Genomic DNA, 26,597 nt, shown 5'->3' on the forward strand with positions numbered 1-26,597 from the left:
CCAACCTCGCCGCCCCCTACCCGAAAGCTGTCCTTCGGTTCCCTAACCCGGGCTACCAGGCCGGATGACCTCGGGAAAGCGGAACCTGGAGGGGCTGACAGGGGCAGAGATTGAGTGAACAGCGGGCTGAGCCGGAGAGGCCGGGGCTGGGGGGAGGGAGGCCCGAAGGAGGGAGGGAAGGAGGAGGAGGGCGGGCGAGCTGGAGCCGGCAGGCGGCGGGAGCCCGAGCGAGCCGCGTCGAGAGTGCGTCTCCACGGCAGTGCTGGGCGCAACCAGAGGTAAGACGACCCCAGCCCCGTCCCCCGCGTCGCCTCTGCTCTTTCCCCACGCTGCCTCCTCTCCCCTCTGGTCCGCCCCTCCTCCCTAGCCACCTGCTGTTTCTGCCCTGGAGAACGCGGTGGATGACAAGGAGGAAGGAGCCGCCTGACCTTACCCCTTCACCGCGAAGGGCGAGGGACCCCTGTAGGCGTCGGAGCCCCCAGGATCCTTCTCCTTCCTTCTTCTGATCTCTTTGTCCTTCACCTCCTTCTCTCTGCCCTTCACATCCTGCCTGCCTCTCTGCCTCCCTCTGACTCCCCACCTCTATCTTCTTGAGCCCACCAACTGGGCCTGGGGGTTGGTGTGTGGGAAGGGGTCCAAAACTATAGAGGGTAGTGGGGGGGCCTCCTGACCAATTCCCTCCACCTCCTTCTGGCTGGCCATTGCCATGGCAACTGGGGAGTTCTGGGCTCCAGAAAAGAGACAAAGATGGGGGTGGACTCGGACCTCTTCAGGAGGGCAAGGGTCTGAGTTTCTTCCACAGGAAATGAACCCTGACACTGTTGTGCCCGGTCTTATCTCATAGCCCCAAAGCCATTATGCCCATCTTTATCACCTTCACTCTCTTCGGGGTTTCACCTGATTTCCTCTTAGCCCCTTCTCCAAGGCACACTGAAGCTCAGCCTCACTAAACTCAGGCTATTCTCCTTTCCATCAGAGGGAAACTGAGGCTCTGGGCCAGGGGAGGAAAGCCTCAGGTCTCTCAGTGGGAGTGGGTTCCTTATTGAGCAGCGGGTTTTTCTTCTCAGCTATTCCCTGCTCCCTACCTCCATCCTACCCCTCCTCCTTCTATGGCCTCCTCTCCAGGGGCTTCTGTGCTTCTCCTTCTATTTTCAGATACTACCACTTTGCCCCCTCTTTCTTTTCTGCTCAAACTCTCCTCCTTCTCTCTAGTTCCCCCTCTTTCCATTTCTGGATAATTCTGATGTCAGTGGTTTCCCCGCCTTCAGGTTCCCCCACCACCACCCCAGCCTCCTTTCTCCCATTTTCCCAGATCCCTGGGTAACTGGAGGGTGATAATCCAAGCTTGGGGAAGTAGGGCTGAACACCAAGACCACTGGTCCAGGAAACTGGCAGGTAGGGGAAGTGGTCTACTATAAACTCCCAAGAAGAAACAAGTTATGTGTTTCCCATCGGTATCTCTGAAGAGAGATTTAGGGACATGAAGATAGGGGTGGAGTAGTACTGAGCAGGGGATATTATAGGAAGGAATCTTGAAGTTGGGTGGGGGAGCTAAAAAGGGATGGGAGATAGGAAAGTAAGAATACCTTTTTCCCTGGCAGTCTGGAAGCATGGGTGCTTATATCTATGTGAGGTATTTGGCCATCTAATTTAAGGCAGGGGAATGCTCTGAATCACTCCCTTGACCCATAGTAATCAGTCATTTCATTAGTTTAAAGAAAATGAAACTATTGGGGGCACAGGAGGCCGGTTAGAGAGTAGCCTAGTCTCAAACTCTGCCCACTCCCACATTTCATCTTTCCCTTGCAGCTTGTCCAGGTGACTGAGCCCCACACCCAAACCCCTTGGGGCATCTAGAAGATTCACTGATCAAGAACCTGAAGGAAAAGAGACCTGCAAGTCTCAGCATGGGGACCAGAGTCCCCCAGCCAGCCTCATAGTTGGGAAAGCAGCCAGCTTGCCTCCCCCATCAATAATAGGGATATTAAGGAAGGGCCCTGCCTAACATGGAGGCTGAGGATTGCCTTTGCTGAATGTCAGCCTCCTCTCCTGCCCTGCACACCTGATCTTAAGTGGATCAGTCATGCCATGCTGAGTAGTAGGGTGGGCCTGGGGACAGCCTGCCTGACTACATAGCAAGAATTGTGGGCATCATGGGGGTGTGTATGAGTGGGGCTCCTGGGTGAGACCTAGCCCCCGCCCCCAGGAGTTCAAGGGGGTGGGGGGCTGAGGATAGGATGGCTCGGGGCGGGGCAGGGGCAGAGGAGGCCTCCCTGCGCTCAAACGCCTTGTCCTGGCTGGCCTGTGGGCTCCTGGCACTGCTGGCCAATGCCTGGATCATCCTCAGCATCTCAGCCAAGCAGCAGAAGCACAAGCCACTGGAGTTGCTGCTCTGCTTCCTCGCGGGCACACACATTCTTATGGCAGCTGTGCCCCTCACCACCTTTGCCGTGGTGCAGCTACGGCGTCAGGCTTCCTCTGATTATGACTGGAACGAGAGCATCTGCAAGGTCTTTGTGTCCACCTACTACACACTGGCCCTGGCCACCTGCTTCACAGTTGCCTCGCTCTCCTACCATCGCATGTGGATGGTGCGTTGGCCTGTCAACTACCGTCTCAGCAATGCCAAGAAGCAGGCGCTGCATGCTGTCATGGGTATCTGGATGGTCAGCTTCATCCTCTCCACACTGCCCTCCATTGGCTGGCATAACAATGGCGAACGCTACTACGCCCGAGGCTGCCAGTTCATAGTCTCCAAGATTGGCCTCGGCTTTGGCGTCTGCTTCAGCCTCTTGCTACTTGGGGGCATTGTCATGGGACTGGTTTGTGTGGCTATCACCTTCTACCAGACGCTGTGGGCTCGGCCTCGGAGGGCTCAACAGGCCCGGAGAGCAGGGGGTAGTGGGGGCGCCAAGGCGGGTGGGCCAGGGGGATTGGGTACCCGGCCAACTTTTGAGGTGCCAGCCATCGTGGTGGAGGATACCCGAGGGAAGCGTCGATCCTCTTTGGATGGCTCCGAGTCTGCCAAGACATCCCTGCAAGTCACCAACCTGGTCAGCGCTATCGTCTTTCTCTATGACTCACTCACAGGGGTGCCCATCTTGGTGAGATTAGTGTCCTCTGACCTGTTCTCCCTAATATCCAGTCCCCAGCACCAACATCTGACCTTCAACTTCATTAGTCATGCAGCAGTTTCATTATCTCTCTCCAGGTCCATCATTCATCTACCTCTTCTCTATCTGTCCCCAAATTCATTGTTTTTTTTTTGTTTGTTTGTTTGTTTCAATTTGTTTTTGGTACTGGGGATTGAACCCAGGGCAAATTTGCTACTGAGCTACATTCCCAGCCCTTCTTATTTTGAGACAGAGACTTACTAAGTTGTTTAGGGTCTTACTAAATCACTGAGACTGGCCTCAAATTTGCAATCCTCCTCCCTTACTTCCTGAGGTGCTGGAATTATAGGCATGCAACACTGCCTATAATGCATTGCCGGCCACCCAATCCATTTGTGATCCTCCATCTCTGTCATTCATTTTCTAATTCCCACCTCCCAGCTCTATCACCTGTTCTTTAGTCCCCACTATTCAATTCTCTTATCCACCCTTCAATTTCACTGCCTATCCTTCAGCTCCATCAGCTCTTCTGCAGCTCCACTGTTCAACCTATTCAACAGCTGAGAGCCATCTCTATTCCCTTGGTCTCCCTCAGGAGACCATACAGTCTCATGCACAAAACCCCCTAGGGCTCACCCCACCACCCCAGCCAGTCCCTGTTCCTGGATTTCTCTCCATCTTCAAATTTCCTACACCATCTCTGTTTCTCTCCCTCCTGACCCCAGGGCTCTGTCTGCAGCACTCCCCCATGACCTTCCACTGAGTTGATTCTTTCCCCTCTTGTTCACTCCACCTTCACTTCCAACTTCGCTCTGTCCATTCACAAGGACAGACATCTCTTCCTGACCTCTTGCCCACCAACTGCACTGGGGATATCCAAATCAGGTACGCCCTCTCAGCTCTAGGTTCTAATCCTCTTCCCCCATCCCCCCACCAGGTGGTGAGCTTCTTTTCACTGAAGTCAGACTCGGCTCCCCCATGGATGGTGCTGGCTGTGCTGTGGTGCTCCATGGCACAGACGCTGCTGCTGCCCTCCTTCATCTGGTCCTGTGAGCGATACCGTGCGGATGTGCGCACAGTGTGGGAGCAGTGCGTGGCTATCATGTCTGAGGAGGATGGAGATGAGGGTCAGAGGAGGGGCCCGGCTTTTGCTTTCCTGGACATCTTTTCTTTTTTCTGCCCTTTCTACTGCCTGGAGCGCCCCCTGCTGGATGGAGCCTGTGCCGCCCCCCGGGGTGGGGGAGTCCCCTTTGCCTAATCATGCATTCTGCCACTCATGGCTTCTTTATGCACTGTGGGCTCCCTTCACTGGACCTGGGCACCCCTCTAGTAGCCCACACTGCCCAGGTCTGCCCCCTACTCCAGGGGAAGTGCCTGAGAAACAGTTCCCAGTCCTAATGTAAAAGCTATGGTACTAAAGGAAAGATAAAGTTCCTGGAAGAGATTCCCAGTTCTGGGACAGTTTTTGGAGGAGGACAGGTAAATTTCAATAAGTAGGTCTATAGGTATGAAGCACTAGGGATTTGGCAGTGAATGCAACAAATGCAAGCCACTTTCCAAGTCTTCTTAGAACTTACAGACTAAAGGTTCCCTGGGACTTCAGGACAGGGTGAGTGTTCTGTGCCTATAACTCTGCCCCTTTTCTCTCCTAGATGGGGGCTGTGATGACTATACAGATGGCCGGGTGTGCAAAGTTCGCTTTGATGCTAATGGGGCCACAGGACCAGGGGGTCGAGACCCCACTCAAGTGAAGCTGCTTCCTGGACGGCACATGCTTTTCCCCCCTCTGGAAAGAGTACACTACTTACAGGTGGGGAAATGGAGGTCCCACCTGCTACTGGTTCCCCACTACACTTTTCTCCAGTTTTTGTTACCTAGACCCCTATTCCTTACTCCTTTGACTGCAGGGTACCCTAAAAGGCAGGTGAAAGAAAGGTATGGGAAGAAAGTTTCCCTCAGATCTGTCCGAACCAGGTTTTCCCACTGAAGCAAAAGTTTTGAAGTTGAAGAAGGTGGCGCCATCTATTTTTATTTTAAATGGGGGGGGGGCAAATTTTTATTTTAAACTTTGATTACAACCAATTTTGTTGGCATTAAAATTAGAGGCATTTTAAATTTGAATAATGGCTATATACCAGAACTCAGAAATCAAATTTGCAAAAATGGGAATAGTTTCCAGTATTTACAGATCAGAAGGCAGAATTTAATTTCAGGAAACATAGATAAAACCCATGTTTACAAGTTGGAGCCATCTTGCGGAGTACCTACTTTGGTTCTTGGGGAGGGGCGTGCAAGGGCTTGGGCCCAGGCAACCCCATCTTCCTTTGTTCCTGCAACACCTACAGGTCTCACCTGCTCTTCTTCCCAGGTCCCTTTGTCCCGCCGTCTGTCCCATGATGAAACCAACATCTTCTCCACCCCTCGGGCACCAGGCTCCTTTTTGCACAAGTGGTCATCCTCTGATGACATCCGAATCCTCCCAGCCCAGAGCCGGGCCCTTGGGGGTCCTCCTGAATACCTGGGACAAAGACACAGGCTGGAGGATGAAGAGGATGAGGAAGGGGCTGAAGGTGGAGGACTGGCCAGCCTTCGCCAGTTCCTGGAAAGTGGGGTGTTGGGATCAGGTGGGGGACCCCCACGAGGTCCTGGCTTCTTCCGTGAGGAGATCACCACCTTCATTGATGAAACACCTCTGCCATCTCCAACTGCCTCTCCAGGATCCTCTCCTCGCAGGCCTAGACCACTGGGTCTCTCACCCCGCCGACTCTCCCTTGGGTCCCCTGACACCAGAGTGGTTGGACTTCCTTTGGGGCTAAGTGCAGGGAGACGATGTTCCCTAACAGGGAGTGAGGGGAGTGCAAGGGCTTGGGGAAAACCCTGGGGCCCAGGCAACCCCATCTTCCCCCAGCTGACCCTGTGAGCCCATGTGGGCCTGCTGGACTCAGGAAAGGGGCCAGGGTGGGTACACCTCATTCTGGTCCTAAGCCAAGGGCAGCTGCCTCCAGACTCTGGGGAGAGGGGCGCTAGATCTGGGTCTCTGAAGCCCCTGCTGTCTCCCATCAAAGTGACCAGATGCCCTACTCACCTTCCATCATCCCTAGCAAAATGTATTAAAGTCTGAAGTGTTGCCATGGAAACTTCAGTGCCAGTGTACTGTGGGGGCAAAGGGTATGGTCAGAAGCTGGGGGTGGGGTAGGGCACGGAGTGCAGTAGCAGGGGACAGAAGTACAGAAAGACACATGGAGAAATCATCACACAAGCTCCAACATTCGGACATAGCAGAAAAAGGCACCAGAACGGTACTGAGAGACACTTGAGGTTGTTGGTCTGGGGTATAAAGGATCTTTGTTCAGATTTGTGAAGGTGGTTTTAGAGTGTGGATCTATCCCTAATGCCCCAACCTATCTGTTCCCCCAAATACATCTAGGGGCTCACCTGGGCAATAAAGGTTTGGGCCTGAGTTGGTGTCCCAGGCCTGGAGTTATCCTCCTCCAGGCTGCATTCTAAAGCTTTTTCTCCAAAGGGGTGGGTTGGTACATGAGAGTGTGAGAGGTGTCCACACTCCCTTTCCTGGATATAATAACTGAGAATACAGCTCCAAGTACCCCCCACACCCTGAGCCAGAAAGGTGGCATCACCCGGTCCTCCAACAGGAGGCACCAGACCGGCTCCAGTTCCCCCATTCTGCTCTTCTCTCCATTTTCCCTCTTTCACCTACACCAGACCCACTATTCTTAAAGACCTGCTCCCCACTCCTCACTTATCTCTCCGTGTCTCTCACCGGCCTCCTCCACTGACCGGCCTCTGCCCCATCAAGTCTCCTTGGCCTCACTCATTCTTTCTCTCTTCCTCTCCCTCCTCCTCTCATCTCTCCTTCCTTCCCCTCCCTCCTCCTTTCCCCCTTTCCTCTCCCTCCCTCGCGGCTGCCGGCGGCTCCAGCACCATGCTTCGGCTCCTCCGGCTGCTGCTACTGCTACTGCTACCTCCCCCGGGGTCCCCAGAGCCCCCCGGCCTGGCCCCGCTTGCCCCGGGGGCGCCTCCCCAGGCCCCCGACTTGCTCTACGCCGATGGGCTGCGTGCCTACGCGGCAGGGGCTTGGGCGCCGGCGGTGGCGCTGCTGCGGGAGGCGCTGCGGAGCCAGGCGGCTCTGGGCCGCGCGCGGCGGGACTGTGGGGCCAGCTGTGCGGCGGAGCCGAGCGCCGCGCTCCCCGCCCAGCTTCTCGGCGCCCCGGAGCCTGACTCCGGGCGGGGACGCACACAGGAGTCCTGGGAGCCGCTGCTCCTCCGCGCCGCCCTCCGCCGCGCAGAATGCCTCACCCAGTGCACTGCACGGAGGTTGGGCCCCGGGGGCGCGGCGCGGCTCCGCGTGGGGAGCACGCTCCGGGACGCCTTCCGCAGACGGGAGCCCTACAACTACCTGCAGAGGGCCTACTACCAGGTGCGGGAGCCGCGAGGGTCCTACCCCTACCGAAGTTTCTGTCCTACTTGGAGCTGACCAGGAGAGGGCGGATTGATAGCTGCTTTAACTCTGGGTGGGGCTGTGGGGTCGCACAAAGGACCTCGACCTTTGAGTAGGTCCCTCAAAACTATGGCAAGGACCTATGAAGGTTCCAGAAGGACAGCCTAGGAAGTGTGAGAGCCAAGTTGGATTGAGGATGGAGAGGTCATGAGACCGGGTGGGAATGGATCGAAGATGAAGGGAATAGGTCTGTACTTGTAGTTTAGTAGGCCTTATTGAGATCTACATGGGGGTGAGTGCGGCTTTTTTAGAAATGAGTAGCAGAGGCGTGGGGGCGAAACCGGCCAAAGGATGGGAAGTGTGAATATGTGTGTGTGGTTGGTGGCAGTGGGGGTGGGTTGAGTGTGAGCCTTTGCTGGAAGTAGGAGGGAGCTTCCAAAGGTTAGAGGACAGAGGCAAGACTGTGACCGCCTGAAGTCGGCCTCTGGGGTACTGCCAGTGGACACTGCGCAGCAGCCACCAGGAGAGTAGCTGATGCCTACGTGGCTGGGGGAGGCGGGGGCGTTGGTTCCCTCAGCTCAGGGTCCTAGAGACCTACGGGTTTTGCTAATGGCTCAAGTCTCTTTCACTTCCCCACCTCCCTTAGTCATCACTTCTACCTTGTCACCCAAACTGAGACCAAGTTCCCTTTGTCTGTATGCCACCCACTCCAAAGTTTTCGGACCCCCCTTTTCTTTAAATATCAGTCTCCTGAGAGTCTCAATATTTGGGTTTCTGGGGGTCTGCAGGTTTGGGGGTGGGGCAACCCTGATGGGCCAGGGTTTCATAAAGCTCTCAGGCAGTCCTAGAGTATGTGTCTGGAGTAGGGAGGCTGTCCAGGAAGTAGTGGTCTGACACCCCCGCTTCTGGGCTCTGACGCCCCCTTCCTTCTGGATTCTCAGATGAAGAAGTTGGATCTGGCAGCAGCTGCAGCACACACCTTCTTTGTAGCAAACCCAACGCACCTGCAGATGCGGGAGGACATGGCTAAGTACAGACGAATGTCTGGGGTTAGGCCTCAAAACTTCCGGGACCTGGAGACACCCCCACACTGGGTGAGGCCCTCAGCACCACCCCTGTTTTGCAGCAAACCTTTGACTGGCTGGATACACAAGCCTCACTGGATTGTGACCCAGTGCAGCGTGGGCATCAGGAGATCTGGGTACTGGTCATTAGTGGCCCTGGATGAAGAGTCCTTCCCAAGAACTTAGTTTCCCTCCTTGGTGGTCACTAATGTCTGATTTTCTAATATTCTGATTCTGAGACTAATGACTGTTCTTCCCCAAGGTACAGTGGCACAGGGAGTCCATTCCCCAAATGAGACCAGTACCCCTCTCCTTCTTTCCACTTCCCATTCTTGGTTGGTATCCTTCTTCCCCAGAATCTCAGGTGACTGCTCCTCTTCCACACAGGCAGCCTATGACACTGGTCTGGAGCTACTGGAGCACCAAGAAGCAGGACTGGCCTTGCCCAGTCTGGAGGAGGCTCTGCAGGGCAGCTTGGCCCAGATGGAGAACTGTAGGTCTGACTGTGAGGGGCCTGAGGAGCAGCAGGAAGGAGAAGAGGAGGAAGAAGGGGCCAGAAGCCAGGGAGGCCTCTATGAGGCCATTGCAGGTAAGGGGTGGAAACTGCTTATGTATAGGAGGGGATTGATGCCAGGGAGCACCAGGCAGGAGCCAGATGGCTCACATGTGTCTTTTGCAGGACACTGGATTCGGGTCCTGCAGTGCCGGCAGCGCTGTGTGGCAGACATAGCCACACGTCCTGGTCGCAACTTCCCTGTCCATGACTTCCTTCCTAGCCAGCTGAGACGTCTGCATGAAGCCCATGCTCACGGTCAGTTGGGAAAGGGTGGGCCCTGGGAGTGAGTGGGGTTGGAAACAGACAAGAGTCAAGATTTGTCTCTGATGATATCCTGAGCCCCATCTCTCCGTCCCATCTGTCTTTGAATCTGTAGTTTCACTGTCAGGGCCCATTGGGACCATCACTTCAGGAGGACTCTTAATTTGCTCTCCTTCTTTGGCATCATTGTGAAAAGCTCAGGAGATGGTTCAGAGGGCTCCTTCTACCCTTGCTACCTCTCACCTCGCTTTGCTCTCTCTTTTCTTCCTCTTCTTTGAACTCTGACAGCAAAGGTATGCTTGGGTAAGTTTCTAAAAGAAGTGATAGGTGGGTATATCTGCCAGGCAGGCTGGGGTCTCTTGGAGTTGTTCAGATGATCTTGGCAGAACACCTTCTGCAGCTGTCTCTGTCTGCATGTTTTGTCTGCCCTAACCAAGGATCACTGTTGTCCTCAGTCTCTGTTCCCCTCTTCCATTCCTCTGTCTCCAGTGGGGAATCTGTCTCAGGCCATAGAAAATGTCCTGAGTGTCCTGCTCTTCTACCCGGAGGATGAGGCTGCCAAGAAAGCTCTGGCCCAGTATCAGGCTCAGTTGGGAGAGCCAAGACCTGGACTTGGACCAAGAGAGGTAACTCCCCTCCCTGCACTTAAGGTAGCCTTAGGTCAAACAAATAGACCCAAGAAGTAACCTGGACCACCCCCCATCCTGGCTTCCTACCCAAGTGCTCTAGCCACTAGGGGGAACCTCAAATCCAATATCTGACTTCTGCTTCAACTCCCTGCTCCCCACTTTAGACTGCTTTGGAGTCCAGTTCCCCCAACTCTCTTCCCTTATTCTTACTCCTCACTCCTGCCTGCCCCTCCTTACACTTGTGTGTGCATTCTCTCTCTCTATCACACACACACACACACACACACACACACACACACACACACACTCCTTCCCAGTTTGAACCCAGACCTCTGAAGTCACTGAGGGAAGAAAGTTGAACCCGTAAGTTAAGAGGAGCAATGAAGGGCTTAAGGGGCTTCCAGGCCTCCCCTGGAACCGGGATGGCCCTGTTCTCCTCCAGCCTTCACTTCCCTTCTTGTCTGCCTCCACCCACCTCAGGATATCCAGCGCTTCATCCTTCGATCACTGGGGGAGAAAAGGCAGCTCTACTATGCCATGGAGCACCTGGGCACCAGCTTCAAGGATCCTGTGAGTAATGCCCTTCTCCTGACCAGCCTTCCCTGTGGCACTGCCCAGGAGGAAGGGAACAGTAACACCCTACATTTATATGTTACTACTGTTTGCAACCATCTCCCACTTTTCCGTAGCCCCAGGAGGCTTGGAGAAGTCTGTTGTCCTACTTTCCCAAGGACAGACGGTGTGCCTGTAGTAAGGGCAGCTTTGGGATCATGCAGGGCTAAGTGTCAGTTCTTCCTGTGCTACAAACAGGCTCTGAAGTTCCACTTGCCTTGGCCTCAGTTTCCTTACCTGTAAATTGAATGATCAATCACACTTGTCCCAAAGGACTGTTAAAGCCATATCATTTGATATACAGTATAGAAAGTGTCATTGCTACCACTTCCATTGCCCTCCTTCTCATTATGAGAGGATAGAGAAGGGTGGAGGTTATTTATGACTGGTATGTTACCATAGAACATCAGTTGACTATTGACTTTTGGGGTGGGAGGACAGGTAACTGGGGTTTAGGGGCACTTGACCACTGAGCCATATCCCCAGCCCTGTTTTGTATTTTATTTAGAGACAGGGTCTCACTGAGTTGCTTAGTGCCTTGCTATTGCTGAGGCTGACTTTGAACTCACAATCCTCCTGCCTCAACCTCCCGAGCTGCTGGGATTACAGGTGTACACCTCCACACCTGCCTCTATTGACTCTTTGAGGACTGGAATGTAGCTTAGTGGTAGAGTACTTGTATGCAAAGCCTTGGGTTTAATCCCCAGCACTGGGGGTGGGGGAGGTACATTTTAGATCTAATAATTCTTTGCTGGGGGACTTGTGTGCAGTATAGGAGGTTCAGCACCTTCCCTGTCCTCAGTGATGTCAATAGCACAACCATAACCCCAAGACACAACAATGTTCCAGATGTTGCCTAAAAGCAAGGGCAATAAGCTGGTTTAAATCCTACTGTCATTTACTAGCTATGTTAATCTTTTTTAAAAAAATATTTTTTAGCTGTCAACGGGCCTTTATTTAATTAATTTATTTATATGTGGTGCCAAGAATCAAACCCGGTGCCTCACACATGCCAGCAAGCCCCCTACAACTGAGCCACAACTCCAACCCTGCTGTGTTAATCTTAAGCATGTTACTTGACCTCTCTGTGTCTCAGGGCCTACAATTAAAAGATGGGCCCATTAGCACTATTTGTTTCATAAGATTATTGTGAATCTTAAATGATAAGTTCCACTTCCATGTATAAAGCTCTTAGGGTACCTGACAGATAGTAAGTGCTGTGTAAGTTGTTATTATTACAGAGTTTGGTCTAATGCCCAGGGCACTACATTAGGTAGCCTTTACATTGAGTTTGGGGTTTTTCCTGCTTCTGCCTTCTCTGGAAGCAGGAAGACCTTAGTGTGATAGTTTGGATTGATTTCAGGTATACCAGAGACTGAACTGGGTTGGTGATAGCACTTTTCTTGACTATCATAGGATCCTTGGACCCCAGCAACTCTCATCCCTGAGGGGCTTAGAGAAAAACTCAGGTAGGAGATGCTCTGTGGTGGGAGGCACGTGGTATTGACTGGAAGGAGAGGGAAGGGGCGCTGGGAGGCTGGGTCTGGACTGTCCTGTGCACCCACTGAGCATTCTTTCACCCCTGAGAGAGGATCAAGAGAAGAGGTCTTGGGACCATGAGCCTCCACAGCCAAAGCCCTTGACCTACTGGAAAGGTAAGTTCCTGTGGTGGTAGGAGGCAGGAGCCTGGAGGGTAGGTCTGGGGGCTGCCAGCTGCTGCTGGACCTGCCCCTCAGAGATCCTCAGTGATCTGTGCCCTGTCCCCTTTCTTTCCAGATGTCCTTCTCCTGGAGGGAGTGACTCTGACCCAGGATGCTAGGCAGCTGAATGGATCAGAGAGAGCAGTGTTGGATGGGCTACTCACTCCAACTGAGTGTGGGGTGCTGCTACAGCTGGCCAAGGTAGGAAGGCCCATAAGTGCAGCCTGCTAGTTAGGAATCTTAGTCACAGCTGCCTGTTTCCTGGCTTTTGGCCTGCCCCATCCCTTGTTTGGCTTATCCTGATTCTCCACTGGAGACTGTGCTTGTGACTGCCTCTCCAGTGGTAAAAGGTACCCCTGATATGAGGTGGAAGTTTTTTAAAAAGGAATTTGGTCAGAAATTGATAGGAAGAACAAAAGAAACACACAAAGGCAGCCTAGTGCAGTGGCTCACACCTGTAATCCCAGCTACTCAGGAGGCTGAGGCAGGAGGATTGCAAGTTTGAGGCCAGCCTCAGCAACTTAGCAAGACCCTGTCTCAAAATAAAACGTAAAAGGGTTGGAAATGTAGCTCAGTGGTTAAGTGTCCCTGCCCCTGGACTTAATCCCCAGTATAAAAAAAGAAAAAGGAAGAGAAAAAGAAAAATAAACCTTAGTGCTAGCTGTTGCTATTATCATCAGGTTATATATTATCAAGAGGTGGTACAGGGAAGAGGGAAAGAGCCAAAGGTGAAGACCCAAGGACAGTGAGGACCTTCTGCCCGCTAGCAGGGAGTTTGGGCTTTATTGTTGGGTGGCGGACAGCTGCTAAAGGATATCAGAGGTTGACTTTAGTGTTCCTATAGAACTTCCAAGTACAGTTTCTGGCGTCAGCATTTTGTAGAATCAGTAGAGCTCTCTAGTGGTGATGTGTAGAATGCAATGGGAGAAAAACTAGGGAAACTTCTGGAGTGAGTAGAGTGCCACTGCCTTAGGTCTTCATTTCAATAGAATGAAGGGAGAACAGGAAAGAAATGTTCAGAACATCAGCTATAGAGAGGTTAAGTAAGGACTACATCTGTGTGCAAGGTGATGAGACGAGGGAGTCAAAGACAACCGCCAAGTGTCAGACCTACATTCTGTTCTTGATCACACTTAACTCATTCTGGCTTCAGGACCTTTGCACTTGCTGTTTCCTCTGTCTGTAACATTTTCCTTCAGACATTCAAATAGTTCCTTTTTATTATTTGATTTCAATTTAGATGTCACCTCTTCAGTTAGCTCTTCCCCAACCCTGCCTGAGCAATCTCAATGTTGTAACTGTTCTAATTTTCTTCGTAGCACTTATGCCCTGAATTTATCTGGTTTGTTCATTTATTTACTTATTTATTTATTTTATCAAAATATAAATCCTATGAGAGCAGGGACCTTTTCTTATTCACATTTCTGTCCCCAGTGCCTAGAATAGTGACTGATACATAACAGGAGCTCAGTATAAATGTGTTGAATGAATGAACATAAAAATAGAAGGTTTGCACCAGGCATGGGGCACATGATTTAATCCCAGAAACTCAGGAGGCTGAGGCAGGATAATTGTATTATTTGAGACCAGCCTCAGCAACTTAGCAAGACCCTATCTGTTTTTTTTTTTTTTTTTTTTCTTTCTTTTTTTCTTGGTGTGAGGGATTGACCCCAGGGGCACTCAACCACTGAGCCCCATCCTCAGCCCTATTTTGTATTTTAATTTAGTGACAGGGTCTCACCAAGTTGCTTAGCTTCTTGTTGTTGCTGAGGCTGGCTTTGAACTCCCAATTTTCCTGCCTCAGCCTCTCGAGCCGCTGGGATTACAGGTGTACACCATCACGCTCAACTTCCCAGCCCTTTTTATTATTTTATTTCATTTTATTTATTGTGGTTATTCTTTTTAATTTTGAGACAGGGTCTCGCTAACTTGCTTGGGGCCTTGTTAAGTTGCTGAGTCTGACTTGAACTTGTGATCCTCCTGCTTTAGCCTTCCGAGCTGCTGGTATTACAGGCCACTGCATCTGGGCAAGACCCTGTCTTAAAATAAAAAAAAGAAAAAGGATGTAGCTCAGTAGTAAAGCTCTCTGGGTTCAATTTCCAGTTACCCCCCTCCCTCAAAAAAAAAAAAAAAGGTTTGGACTGGGGATGTAGCTCAGTAAAATATCACTTGCCTAGCATCTGTGAGACCCTGGGTTCTATCCCCGGCACCAACAAATAAAAATAGAAGGTTGAGTGACTAGGTGGTCTCTCAGAGATGAGATTTGAATGCTGGGGTAACTAGGTTGTGGTACTTAAACTGAGATCCAAAAAGAAGACAGAAAAACATGTCAGAAAAGTGAACAATTCCAGCATTGGACATCCAAATAGTGGGTGACCTACAGGTCATGCACTGAATAATAGGTGGGTGGGTAATTAGGACTCAGAGTCAAGATGCAATGAAGATCATAATTTCTCCAAGAAAATATCAAATGGGAAGGGGCCAATACTGTCTTCCACCCCAACTCAGCTTCCTCCCAGGACCTAGCCTTCCTATTAGGGTTCCATTTCCAGGAAGACCTCTCTATTCTCAGCTTATCATGGATGAGTGTTCAAGCCCTTTCTGCCCTAGTCCACAGCTCTGCTTCTCTTCTCAGCTATCCTTACCTTCTCAGAAGCCCCTTCCCTGCTGTAGGAAGCTCTCCAGAGTTGTGTGCACACATAGTCCTCTTGGTAAGTGGGATTCCAGACTTTTCCCAGGGAATGATAGTCCAGACAACCATAATGACATCATTCTCTGGAAAAGGGCAGCAGCTCAGAGAAAGGAACCACAGGGAACAATAGGAGCTCCAGGGAGTGAGAAGGCCAGAGGGAAGGTCTGGTAGCCCTGTTGGCAGGGGGTGGGCTGTGGGGAGTGACTCCACAATGAGCTCCCTCTCTATCTAGGACGCAGCTGGGGCCGGAGCCAGGTCTGGCTACCGTGGTCGCCGCTCCCCTCACACCCCCCATGAACACTTTGAGGGACTCACAGTGCTCAAGGCTGCACAGGTGAGCAGAGGCACCCATGACTCTGGAGAAGACTGGAGAAGACAGTATGCAGGAGGCCGGGCACCCAGGGCTGAGCTTCTGGGTATTCTAAGACCTTGGGACCTGAGGTGTTGACACAGAGCTGATAGAATGAGCAATTGGAGTTGATGGACAGAGATGGTTGCTGACACTCCAAACCCATGGGTAGAAAGCAGTGGCTAGGACTGGGACCACCATTCATTACTTCCTTCCTTTACTACCTTTTTACTGCTACAGTTGGCCCGGGCTGGGACTGTGGGCAGTCAGGGCGCCAAGCTGCTTCTGGAGGTGAGCGAGCGTGTGCGAACCTTGACCCAGGCCTACTTCTCCCCAGAGCGGCCCCTGCATCTTTCCTTCACCCACCTGGTATGCCGTAGTGCCATAGAAGGTAACTTCCAGGGACCTCCACTGTGCCTCCCCACCCTCAGGCCCTGAACATGCTCATCACCTCCAACTTGCATGGGTTTCTGTCTTCACAAAGACCTCAACTCCCCTGCCTAGGAAGAGGATGACTTCTCTGCCCAACTGTGACACCAGGAGCTGCAGGGTGCATGTGGGTGGTTTGAGTCCATGGGGTGGTGAATGGGCAGGAGCACAGAGGCATTCCCTGTGCTCCCTTTGTGTCCTAGGAGAGCAAGAGCAGCGCATGGACCTGAGTCACCCAGTGCATGCAGACAATTGTGTCCTGGACCCTGACACCGGAGAGTGCTGGCGGGAGCCCCCAGCCTACACCTATCGAGACTACAGGTGGGAGGCCCTTCCACCAGGCAGGCAAGTGGGCACACAAAGGTCATTCCACAGCAGGCCTGGGTGTGGGTGGGGGTCTCACTGCCTCCTGTCCTCTTCCCTCCCCAGTGGACTCCTCTACCTCAATGATGACTTCCAGGGTGGGGACTTATTCTTCACACAGCCGAATGCCCTCACAGTCACGGTAGGTGTGTATGTCTGGTGGGGTGGGGGGTAAGGGAGTGAGGAGGTGGGGGAGTGGGTGCGACAGAGGGTGCACCTGCAGGGTCAAGATTCAAAACAGAAGGTTCCCAGAGGCAAATGCAGGGAAATGGCTGGGGCCACCTTAACCCTTTCTCTCCTCGCCTCTCCAGTCCTCCTGGCCACTTGGCTATGTTCAGGGCTTTCCTCACAGAGGTTGATTGAGTGTCCCCAGTAAATCTCTAAGTTGCTCCCAAGGCCTTGCCTTCAGGGTTTGCTGCACCTCCTAAAAGAAGGTGAATATAGCCAGGTGTAGTGATGCAGACCAATAGTTCTAGCTGCTCAGGAGGCTGAGGCAAGAGGATTGCTTGAGCCCAAGAGTTGGAGAGCAGCCTGGGCAACATAGAGGCCCTGTCTCAAAAAAAAAAAAAAAAAAAGAGGGGGGAGTGTGAGTGAAGCACACAGGGTTCCCTCCAGAATCCCATGCCCCAGCTGGGTACAGTGATACATACCTATAATCCCAGAGACTCAGAAAGCTGACGCAGAAAGATCGCAAGTTCAAGGCCAGCCTCAGCAACTTAGCAAGACCCTGTCTCAGAAAATAAAAAGGGCTGAGGATGTAGCTCAGTGCTAAAGCACCCCTGTGTTTAGTCCCTGTACAAACAAACAACAAAAGAACTCCATGTCCCTAGGAATTTGAAGAAATTAAAGTAGTCTTCCTTCCCATAGCAAGACAAGCATGGTGGCTTGTAACACAATATTGGGGCCACCTGGACTAGAGTTCAGATTTTGGTTTTTAACCTTTCTGAGGTTCAGTTTCTAAATAGAGATGATAATAATATTTCCTACTTTATTTTTAAATTTTTCATTATAGACAGGTATTGTGGCACATGCCTGTAATCCCAGTGGCTCAGAGGCTGAGGTAGGAGGGTTGAAGGTTTAAAGCCAGCCTCAGCAACTTAGCAAGGCTGAAACAACTTAGTGAGACCCTGTCTCAAAATAAGACAAATAAAGGACTGGGGCTGTGGCTCAGTGGTTAAGTGCCCTTGGGTTACAAAAACCAGTGCCCTGGTACAAAATTTTATATATTTATATATACAATTTTTTCTTTTTTTCTTTTTCAATTTACTTGCTTATTTTGCAGTGTGGGTACCAGTCAAGTGCTCTACCACTGAACTCTAATTCATCTGATAGTACCTCTTTTTTTTTTTTTTTTTTTTTTTGGTGGTGGTGCTGGGGATTGAACACAGGGCCTTGGGCGTGTGCTAGGCAAGCACTCTACCAACTGAGCTACATCCCCAGTCCCTGATAGTACCTATTTTAAGGGTGATAATAAGGAGTGATTTAGATAATATATGTAAAAGAATGAGCTAGTAGTTAGTACTAATAAACAATTAGCACATGTTAGGTGGGGCTGGGGATATAACTCAGTGGTAGAATGATTGCTTGGCATGCACAAGGCCCTGGGTTCCATCTCCAGCACTGCCAAATAATGAATGAATAAATGTTAGATGATATTATCCTCCCATTCCTAGATCATGGAAATTTCTAGGTAGATACCAGGGCCTAGAAATGTGTAAGAGAAAAGAGGTTTTTAATTCTTGTTTAATCACCTTCTTACTTTCTTATCCACCTATAATCCAGGCCTTCTTTGAGGGTAGAAAAATGCCTCCAAAATCCCAGTCTCCTTCTGTCCTAAGTCTGGTACCCTTATTCATAGCCTCCGATTGCTTCATAACCTGGGCTCCAGGGGTTGGGCAGGAATGATCAGGGCACCAGGGGAGGAACCAACAGAAAACCCTCAGTAGAAGTCACTGCACTTTGGCTTCCAACTTCTGTCATTTTTGCTCCTGAAGTTAAGGCTTATTTCTCATTTGCCCCAAGTCAGTCCTCGAATGAAGGAGGGGAAAGTGATGGACAAGAGAGCTGACCTTCTGAACCCCCTGTCCCTGTCCTGCTTCAGGGAGTGAGGGCCAAGTTCCCTAAGAGGGCTGGGCTGATCCCTGTAACTGAATCTGCCCTACCCCTACCCGCAGGCTCAGGTTCGTCCTCGCTGTGGACGTCTTGTGGCCTTCAGCTCTGGTGGGGAGAATCCCCATGGAGTGTGGGCTGTGACACGGGGAAGACGCTGTGCCCTGGCCATTGTGGCACAACATGGGCACCTGAACACAGGGAGCAGGTAAGGAGGAGTGGGGGTAGGAAAGAATGTTCTCCTGGGCAGTGAAGGGTGGGCAGGCAGCCACTGAGGAGGCTCTCAGGTGGGTGAGATAGAGTTGAGATGGCCCAGGGAAGGTAGATGCAGGGGATTGGGTCAGACTGTCCTCCCCATCCCCCAGGAATGGACAGAAGCCAAAGAACTGCTACAGGAGTCAGAGGAGGAGGAGGAAGAGGAAGAGGAAGAAATGCCCAACAGAAACCCTTCCCCAGAACCCCCTAGTCGAAAGCTTCAGAGAGTCCAAGACAAAACTGGGAAGCCACCTCGGGTTCGAGAGGAGCTGTGAGTGACTGAGCCTGCTCCTTGGGGATGTTGAACACTTAACTTGTGAAAGGACCCAAGAGAAGCTCCCGTGTGACATCAGGAGCAGAACAGCAAGATCTCTATCCCTGCTCTCCACCAACTTGGGGATTCCTGGGGCCATCCCTCTCTGAACTCAGAGAACACTGACCAGATATAGCCTAGAACTCACCAGGCCTGGGAGCTAGGACTGGCCCCAGCTGATGGACCTGCAGCCCTAAGACAGACACAGAACACTATGCCTCCCTGAAAAGAAATGGCAAGGATAGGAGACTGACTGTGAGGAGGATAAAGGGAAGATAACCCACTCCTCTCTCCCAGCCTGTGCAATAAAGAACATGAAGATCCTCAGCCAGGGCCCTGTCCTGTGTATCACAGTTGCTGTGGTGACTGGAGGTGGGGGTGGTTATGACTAGCCTGGGAGGAGACAGGTGTCTAAGGCCTCCCAGAGGCAGGACAGTGTGAGGCTGTGATTTGCCAGGGAAATCTCAGCCACCTGCTCCCTTATGCAAAGGTACCCAAGTCCCTGACAGCTGTTCCTTGGGCCTCCAACTCTAAGCCCCACTTCCCCTCCCTGAACTTGGTCAAGATAGGGTGCTGTGATCCCTCTGGCTTCTGCTTTCACAGTCCCAGCAGGGTCCTGTGAATCTAGGGGGCAAAGAGGGGGTCACGTCCCAGCCTGGGAGCTGGGGACAGGTTTGCCCTCTCTTTGTAGTTCTTCCTCTGTCCAAAGCAGAGGCAGTCCTTTCTAGCCTTCTGTCTGGATCCCCTGTACATTTCTCCCTCCCCAGGATCAAGCCCAGGGGCAGCTGGTTAGGGTTTGTTGAGAAGAAGGATTATCCAGATCAGTCCCTTCTAATCTCAGCTCTTGTCTGTACCCTCCCAGATTCACCTCTTCCCCCACCACCCTCAGTAAGGGAACACAATTTGGGGTGCTAACAACAGGTCCATCCATTACCCTGATATCCTGGCTCCTGGCCTGGTTTCTGAGCAGGCTCTGACTCCAAGATCTTGACCATAGGTGGGGGCCAGAGCTGAAGGGGCCACAGGAACTGTGGCTTCTCCTCCCCTTCTCCCAAACCCCACCCTTAATCCTCACAGCTTTGCTCTGATCCGTGGGGCCTGATGCTCTTATCTCTGCCTGCAGAGACTGACCAGGGAGGCACCCCTTCATCCCCTCCTCCCTCTCTGGGCTGGCTGTTGGGGGCCACTCTCTCTAGCCCACACTCCTGCTCCCACCCCTCCTACAAGCTAGGCCCAAGTCTCTCTGGAAGCCACACACCTTCCTCCCTCCCTATCCTTTCCCCACAGCCCTGCCAGCTGATTTCATTTGCCTGACGTTGTCGTTGGCTCTACCCTTCTCTGTCAGTGCCCCCTCTCCCCCCTCCCGCACCAAGCCCAGTCGGGGCCAAGCCAGGCCAGCTCCTCTGGCAGCAGAACGGGGCAGGTGACAGGCAGGCGTCGCAGCTGAGGGAGTGAGGAGGCGCCTGGGAACCGGAGCTGGAAACCTGGGAGAGGTCCAGCCAGAGCCCAAGTAAGAGGAAGCTGGCCGGGGCTCTGCCTTCTGGGGTGGGGGCTGGAGGACGGGCTCAGGCAGGGCTGGGGCTGGAGGTGTAGGACTCCATCTGGGAGGACCTAGCTGGGGAGAGAGTTCAGGCACCACCCCCCATAGTTTCCACATTTTCCATAGTGGGGACCCAGTCCTTAGGAGTCTGGGGTGGGGTGTGAAGGACAGAAAAGTGACCTGGTGGGGACTCTCCCAAATTTGCCCCATGTTCCTGGCAGGAGCCGGAGCTACCCCTCTACCTGTCTGCCATGGGGGAAATGGAGCAGCTGAGGCAGGAAGCGGAGCAGCTCAAGAAGCAGATTGCAGTAACCCCAGAACCTTCCCACTAGGGACCCCAGAAAACTGAGAATAAGAGGGGGTGTGACCTGGAGGGAAGGGGCTGGGTTTGCGCCTGTTTGACACCTTAGAGACCACTGATGTAGAAGTGCTAGAGACTTTCTGAACTTGGGTTTTACATTTGAGACCCCCCAAAGCCCAGAGCCCCATACCCATCTGCATCTGAGGCCCCCCACCCTGCTTGTGGCCTTCCCTGATATCTACTTTCCCTGCAGGATGCCAGGAAAGCCTGTGCTGACATTACCCTGGCAGAGGTGAGACCCCCTGTTCCCCCAGGGCAGGGCACGAGGGGAGGGGACAGGTGTTCCCTGACCAGCAACAAACTGGTGCCTGGGCTTTAGTACAGTGTGTCCTTGGAGTGAGGAACGGCAGTAATGAATTCATTCAACAAACATTTAGAGAGACCTGCTCTGTGCCAGGCATTGTATTAGATGCTGAAGACGCAGATGCTGTTCCAATTCTCATCCAAAAAACAAGGGTGATGACAACCCCTCTCAGGCACTGGAAATGAAAGGAGTGAGAGGGCTTGGCAAATCATGAATGCCGTATAGATTCTAGTTGACAGTTGTCTAAGACTAATTTCCACCAATTCTGAGATATACATTTCTTCATTTTTAGGCATCTCTGAAATCAAGATGTATCCAACAATGGATGATATCTTACAATTATAATTAATAGCATTTTTTCTTTCTTAGTGGGACAATAATGGTGCTTTTTAGAATTGATGGCATCTTAGATTAAATATGTTAATAATAGTAAATACCATGGGTCAGACACTGGGCTAAGTTGCTTAAGTGCATAATTTTATATAATTTTCATGACAACTCTGCAAGACACGTGCAATGACAGAGCCTCATTTTATACCTTGAGGAAAGGAGTTCAGATGGTAAGAAACTGGACCAAGATAACAAAACAAGGAATGGCAAATTGAGTCTGTTGACTCTGAAGCCCCAGCTGTCTAGAGGCTGGTTTAGCATTCAAGGATCATGAATTTTAGGAGGTTAAGTCCAGGGTCATGGTGATGCCTGGGTACCAGTGAGAGCTGGCCATGCTGAAGTGTTGTGTGATAACAAGTGCCTCCAGGCTTGGAAAGCATACTGTGTATATCTTTTCCAAGTTCATTTTAATGAACCTCACACTGGAAGCTTGAAATTAGTCAAGGTGTGAGCATTTACATAAGAAAATCTCTCCTTCCTCCCTGTGGTCTGGTGAAGTGTTGCTAAACACAGGCTACTGGTCATGCAAGCATCTGTCTCCATAGGAGTCTAAGTCACTTCAGGAAAGGGACTTATTTCTCTAAGGCCAGGGCTGATACTTGAAGCAGGTACTTGTATTGATCAGAGACTGTGGCAGACACCTGACATCTAATCCCTCTTTTTCTGCAGCTGGTGTCTGGCCTAGAGGTGGCGGGACGAGTCCAACTGCGGACACGGCGGACCTTAAGGGGGCACCTGGCCAAGATCTATGCCATGCACTGGGCCACTGATTCTAAGTGAGGCTTGAGAAGAGCCCAGAGGGGAAGGGGAAACAGGGAGGAAAGGTGTGGATACATGGGTTTGCCCTCTCCCAGGCTACTGGTAAGTGCCTCGCAGGACGGGAAGCTGATCGTGTGGGACACCTACACCACCAACAAGGTACCAGCCCTACCTACCCACCTCCACCACCACAACCTTCAGAGGACACTATGCCCACTTTCCTCTGCCCCTGAGCACCTGAGCTCAACTCTGTACCCACCTCTGCCTGAATTTACCCTCTCTGCAGGTGCACGCCATCCCACTGCGCTCCTCCTGGGTCATGACCTGTGCCTACGCCCCATCAGGGAATTTCGTGGCATGTGGGGGGCTGGACAACATGTGTTCCATCTACAGCCTCAAATCCCGTGAGGGCAATGTTAAGGTCAGCCGGGAGCTCTCTGCTCACACAGGTGAGTGAGACACCCTCTTTTTAGTTCAGACCCCTGGCAGGTTGTGGCTCTGAAGCCCAGGCACTGTCCTTCTAACCACCTCCAGGTTATCTCTCCTGCTGCCGCTTCCTGGATGACAACAACATTGTGACCAGCTCAGGGGACACCACATGGTGAGAACTGAATGCTGTGGGTGCTGAGGCCTGGGAGGCAGTCCTGTCCTAGGTATATGTGGCCTCTCAGTGATAGCTTTCCTCCCTCTTGGCAGTGCTCTGTGGGATATTGAGACGGGACAACAGAAGACAGTGTTTGTGGACACACAGGTGACTGTATGAGCCTGGCTGTGTCTCCAGACTACAAACTCTTCATTTCGGGGGCTTTGTGATGCCAGCGCCAAGCTCTGGGACGTGAGGAGGGGACCTGCCGTCAGACTTTCACTGGCCATGAGTCTGACATCAACGCCATTTGTGGTGAGCACCTCTCCCTGTGCCACTCCTGACACCACCTCACCCCACAACATACATTCCTTGCCCCCTCCAGAGCTCCCCTAGCCCTTTATCACTACTTTGAAATAATTTCACCTTACAGGACAGTTTCAAAACTAACAAAAGAAGGATGAGGCAGGAGGATGCAAGTTCAAAGCCATCCTCATCAACTTAGTGAAGCCCTAAGCAACTTAGTGAATTCCTGTCTCTCAATAAAGCAACTTAGACCCTAAGCAACTTAGCAAGTCCCTGTCTGTCCACATCAAGCTCTAGGGTCAGTGATTAAGTACCTCTGGGTTCAATCCCTAGTACCAAAAAAAAAAAAAAAAAAAAAAAACCAAACCAAAACTAAACTAACAGAAGAATTTCCAGGTACCTTTTAGTTAGACACACTGTTAACATCTTGCCACATTTACTTTATCACTGTTTCTGGACACACACACACAACCAGGTGTCTACCCACTTCTTACTGGGTCTGTTCATTTTTGTTTTGAGGTGCTGGGAATTGAGGCATCCTTGTAAATGGTAGGCAACCACTGAGACACACCCCCAGGGCTCTTTCTATGGGTCTTTTGATAGTAGGTTGCAGACATCATATCTCTTTACTCCCTTTTTTTTTTTTTTTTTTTTTGGCAGTGCTGGGGATGAACCCAGGGCCTTGTGCTTGTGAGGCCAGCCCTCTACCAACTAACCTATATCCCATCCCCACTTTACTCCTTGAATACTTCCCCAAAGCAAGGTCATCCTATAATGTAGCCACTGTATAATTCTTAAAATCAGGAATTCACAATTGTCTACATTCAAATTTAACCAGTTATCAGTCAGGTGCACTGGGGCACATGCCTATAATCCCAGTGACTCAGAAGGCTAAGGTAAGAGGATTGCAAGTTTCAGGCCAGCCTTAACAATTTAGTGAGGCAGGAGGATTACAAGTTCAAAGCCATCCTCATCAACTTGGTGAAGCCTAAGCAACTTAGTGAGTCCCTCAGGATCTTAGTGAAACCCTGTCTCAAAACAAAAAAACAAATAGGACTGGGGGATGTAGCTCAATGGTAAAGTGTCCTTGGATATAATCACCAGTACAAAAATAATAATAATAATAACTTTATCCAAAAAATGTCCTCAATGGCAATGTTTTTCTGTCCAGGATTCATTGCAGAAACTTTGTATTTCCTTATCACATCCTTTTAGTCTCTAAACTGGAACCATTTTCCCACCTTTCTCTTTCATGACATTAACACTTTTTTGAATACAATGAGTTTCTATACTTTCCCTCTGATTGAGTTGATCTGACATCCCTCATGATCACATTCAGTTTATATGGATGACCAGCCCACTTGTGTCGTCACAGGAATCTGGGACGACCTCAGCCTTCTAGCTGTGTGATCCCAGAAGAGCCCTGTACTCTTGCCTACAACTTGGGAATGATGTCTGCCTGCAGCCCTGTAGTGTGGACCAATGAGGGTGATGGGGGAGCTGTGGTTGAGCCAGCATGTGATAAATGTCACTAGCAGATAGCCATACTCTGGCTGCTTCTCACCTCAGGCCAGGGAGGGGATAGGAAGGAAGACAGAAAGAGCTTGCCCTGAGTCATCAGGTGGGTACCAGAGAGCAGGCAGGAAGGCAGCAGCTCTCTCCAGTCTGAGTTCCAACCACCTTCCCACCTATACCCTCAGTTCTTCCCCAATGGAGAGGCCATCTGCACGGGCTAGATGATGCCTCCTGTCGCCTCTTGACCTGCGGGCAGACCAAGAGCTGACCAACTACTCCCACGAGAGCATCATCTGTGGCATAACATCTGTGGCTTTCTCACTCAGTGGCCGCCTGCTCTTCGCAGGCTATGATGACTTCAACTGCAATGTCTGGGACTCCTTGAAGTGCGAGCGTGTGGGTAAGGACCTACCCCAGCCCTCCTTCTCAGTTCTGTCCCCTCCTACCAGCAGTCTTTATGGGAACCCTCTTACCGCTGTTCCCTAATTACTGGATAACTCTACCCTGAAAACCTCACCACTGCTTCCCAACTTAGGACCATGTCCCCACCTCCTCCCCTGCCCAGTGGCATGGCTGCGTTGTACTGGTCATCCTCAGACCTGTGGACATTGAATGTCCAGTACATTCTGGGTGCCTGAAGCTCCAGGATCATGCACTGAAGGGAAGGTTAGTCTTAGGGGGCCAAGGAAGAGAGCAGAATCAAGATCTGGAGTACCTGGAGTGTCTATAGCCCCAATCTAGGGACTTCTCTTAGACCAGCCTGGCCTAGAGCCTAGAGTTGAAGCAGATAACCTGGCTTCTTCAACTGGGAGAGACCAGGTGCTTAAAACAAAACAAAACAAAACAAAACAACTCAGGCCCAAGAGTCAGGATCCAAATCCTAATTTAGTTGCTTATTTTCTAAGTTCCCTTGCACAAGTCACTTCTCTCTGGGCCTCACTTTCTTCGTTTACAAACAAAGGAACTGGATGGAAGGGTGCCCCTTCCCCATTTCCTCATTCCCATAAAGGTGACCCTGGCTTTTCTCATAGCATGCAACACTCTGAACCTTTCCCTGTCTGCCCCACCCCATCCCCAACCTGAGTTAAGGATAGAGGAATTGGCCTCAAGAGTAATCCCTCCCCTTAGGGCTAATCCTCTTTTAGTCCTTCAGTCTCCTTCAGGGGCTGAAAGTCCAGCTTACCCCATCTAGGTTTCCTGCATACTTGCACACACTATTTTCCAAGATGCATGTGAAGATGACTGATTCCCTTCCCTCCTCCTCAGGCATCCTCTCTGGTCATGACAACAGGGTCAGCTGCCTGGGGGTCACAGCTGATGGGATGGCTGTGGCCACTGGTTCCTGGGACAGCTTCCTCAAAATCTGGAACTGAGGCCTGTGGAGGGCTATGAAGATACTCAGCTGCCCCCCAACATCTGCTCTCTTTTAGGTTCTCTCTTCTATATCCCAGGGGCCATTCCCACAAAGCTTCTTCCTCTGAGGCAATGGGAATATGGGAGTGTGCCTTTGGGAGGCAGTATCAGGGACACAGGGGCAAAGAACTGCCCCATCTCCTCCTATGGCTTCCCCTCCCCATAGTCCTTACACCCTCTCCCTTAGGTGCAAGGACAACCAACACTTCCCCATCCCTTTATAGGCCCAGCAGTTTTCCAAGGTGAGACCTCAGGCCCTAGGAGTATTTCCCCAGAGCCATTACTTTTGTCCAGACCTGGATGGTACAGGGTGCACAGCCCTGTGATATGGCTCTAGCATCACTACACTCCTGGTTCCCTTCTTCTTCATGCTTTCTTGCTTTTCTACCTTTTGTTCCTCTCCCAAAGCACCTGCAATAAAGTGTAGCACCCTGGTACCTCTGTGATATTTGTCTTCCACTCCTCTTCCAAAATGATCTAGGCCCCATTTAAGGGTAATAAGGTAATATAGGTGATTTGATG

At 51.4% G+C, this 26,597-nt stretch overlaps 3 protein-coding genes across 3 annotated transcripts; all 3 read left to right on the forward strand.

The window, feature by feature from the left end:
* Positions 1 to 188: 188 nt before the first annotated feature.
* Positions 189 to 8,646, forward strand: Gpr162 (G protein-coupled receptor 162). Its single transcript, XM_047548300.1, has 6 exons — positions 189 to 278; positions 1,810 to 3,104; positions 4,051 to 4,240; positions 4,766 to 4,923; positions 5,482 to 6,412; positions 8,514 to 8,646. The coding sequence occupies exons 2-5, from the start codon at positions 2,238 to 2,240 to the stop codon at positions 6,031 to 6,033; spliced, it is 1,767 nt and encodes a 588-aa protein (XP_047404256.1). The 5' UTR covers positions 189 to 278; positions 1,810 to 2,237; the 3' UTR covers positions 6,034 to 6,412; positions 8,514 to 8,646.
* Positions 6,795 to 18,869, forward strand: P3h3 (prolyl 3-hydroxylase 3). Its single transcript, XM_047548299.1, is given in 16 exon segments — positions 6,795 to 7,551; positions 8,514 to 8,666; positions 9,024 to 9,225; positions 9,316 to 9,447; positions 9,943 to 10,079; positions 10,563 to 10,652; positions 12,111 to 12,163; positions 12,282 to 12,349; positions 12,471 to 12,595; positions 15,319 to 15,420; positions 15,676 to 15,826; positions 16,068 to 16,185; positions 16,294 to 16,369; positions 18,402 to 18,509; positions 18,512 to 18,544; positions 18,702 to 18,869. Coding segments are annotated over 16 exon segments (2,208 nt in total). The 5' UTR covers positions 6,795 to 7,056; the 3' UTR covers positions 18,867 to 18,869.
* A 399-nt stretch (positions 18,870 to 19,268) lies between these two features.
* On the forward strand, positions 19,269 to 26,512 carry Gnb3 (G protein subunit beta 3). Its single transcript, XM_053743375.1, is given in 15 exon segments — positions 19,269 to 19,394; positions 20,192 to 20,414; positions 20,666 to 20,752; positions 20,999 to 21,037; positions 22,169 to 22,275; positions 22,354 to 22,417; positions 22,545 to 22,707; positions 22,793 to 22,859; positions 22,955 to 22,995; positions 22,998 to 23,065; positions 23,067 to 23,103; positions 23,106 to 23,156; positions 24,848 to 24,901; positions 24,904 to 25,062; positions 25,929 to 26,512. Coding segments are annotated over 13 exon segments (1,014 nt in total). The 5' UTR covers positions 19,269 to 19,394; positions 20,192 to 20,414; positions 20,666 to 20,695; the 3' UTR covers positions 26,036 to 26,512.
* The last annotated feature ends 85 nt before the right edge of the window (positions 26,513 to 26,597 follow it).

Source organism: Sciurus carolinensis, chromosome 4 (assembly GCF_902686445.1).
Source record: "Sciurus carolinensis chromosome 4, mSciCar1.2, whole genome shotgun sequence".
NCBI lineage: Eukaryota > Metazoa > Chordata > Mammalia > Rodentia > Sciuridae > Sciurus > Sciurus carolinensis.

Bases quoted from the DNA above. Each gene is read 5' to 3' on its own strand.
- Gpr162 (XM_047548300.1), top strand. From the start codon at position 2,238: ATGGCTCGGGGCGGGGCAGGGGCAGAGGAGGCCTCCCTGCGCTCAAAC. The intron at 3,105-4,050 runs GTGAGATTAGTG...TCCCCCCACCAG, and splicing joins TCACAGGGGTGCCCATCTTG to GTGGTGAGCTTCTTTTCACT. The intron at 4,241-4,765 runs GTCAGAGGAGGG...TTTCTCTCCTAG, and splicing joins TGAGGAGGATGGAGATGAGG to ATGGGGGCTGTGATGACTAT.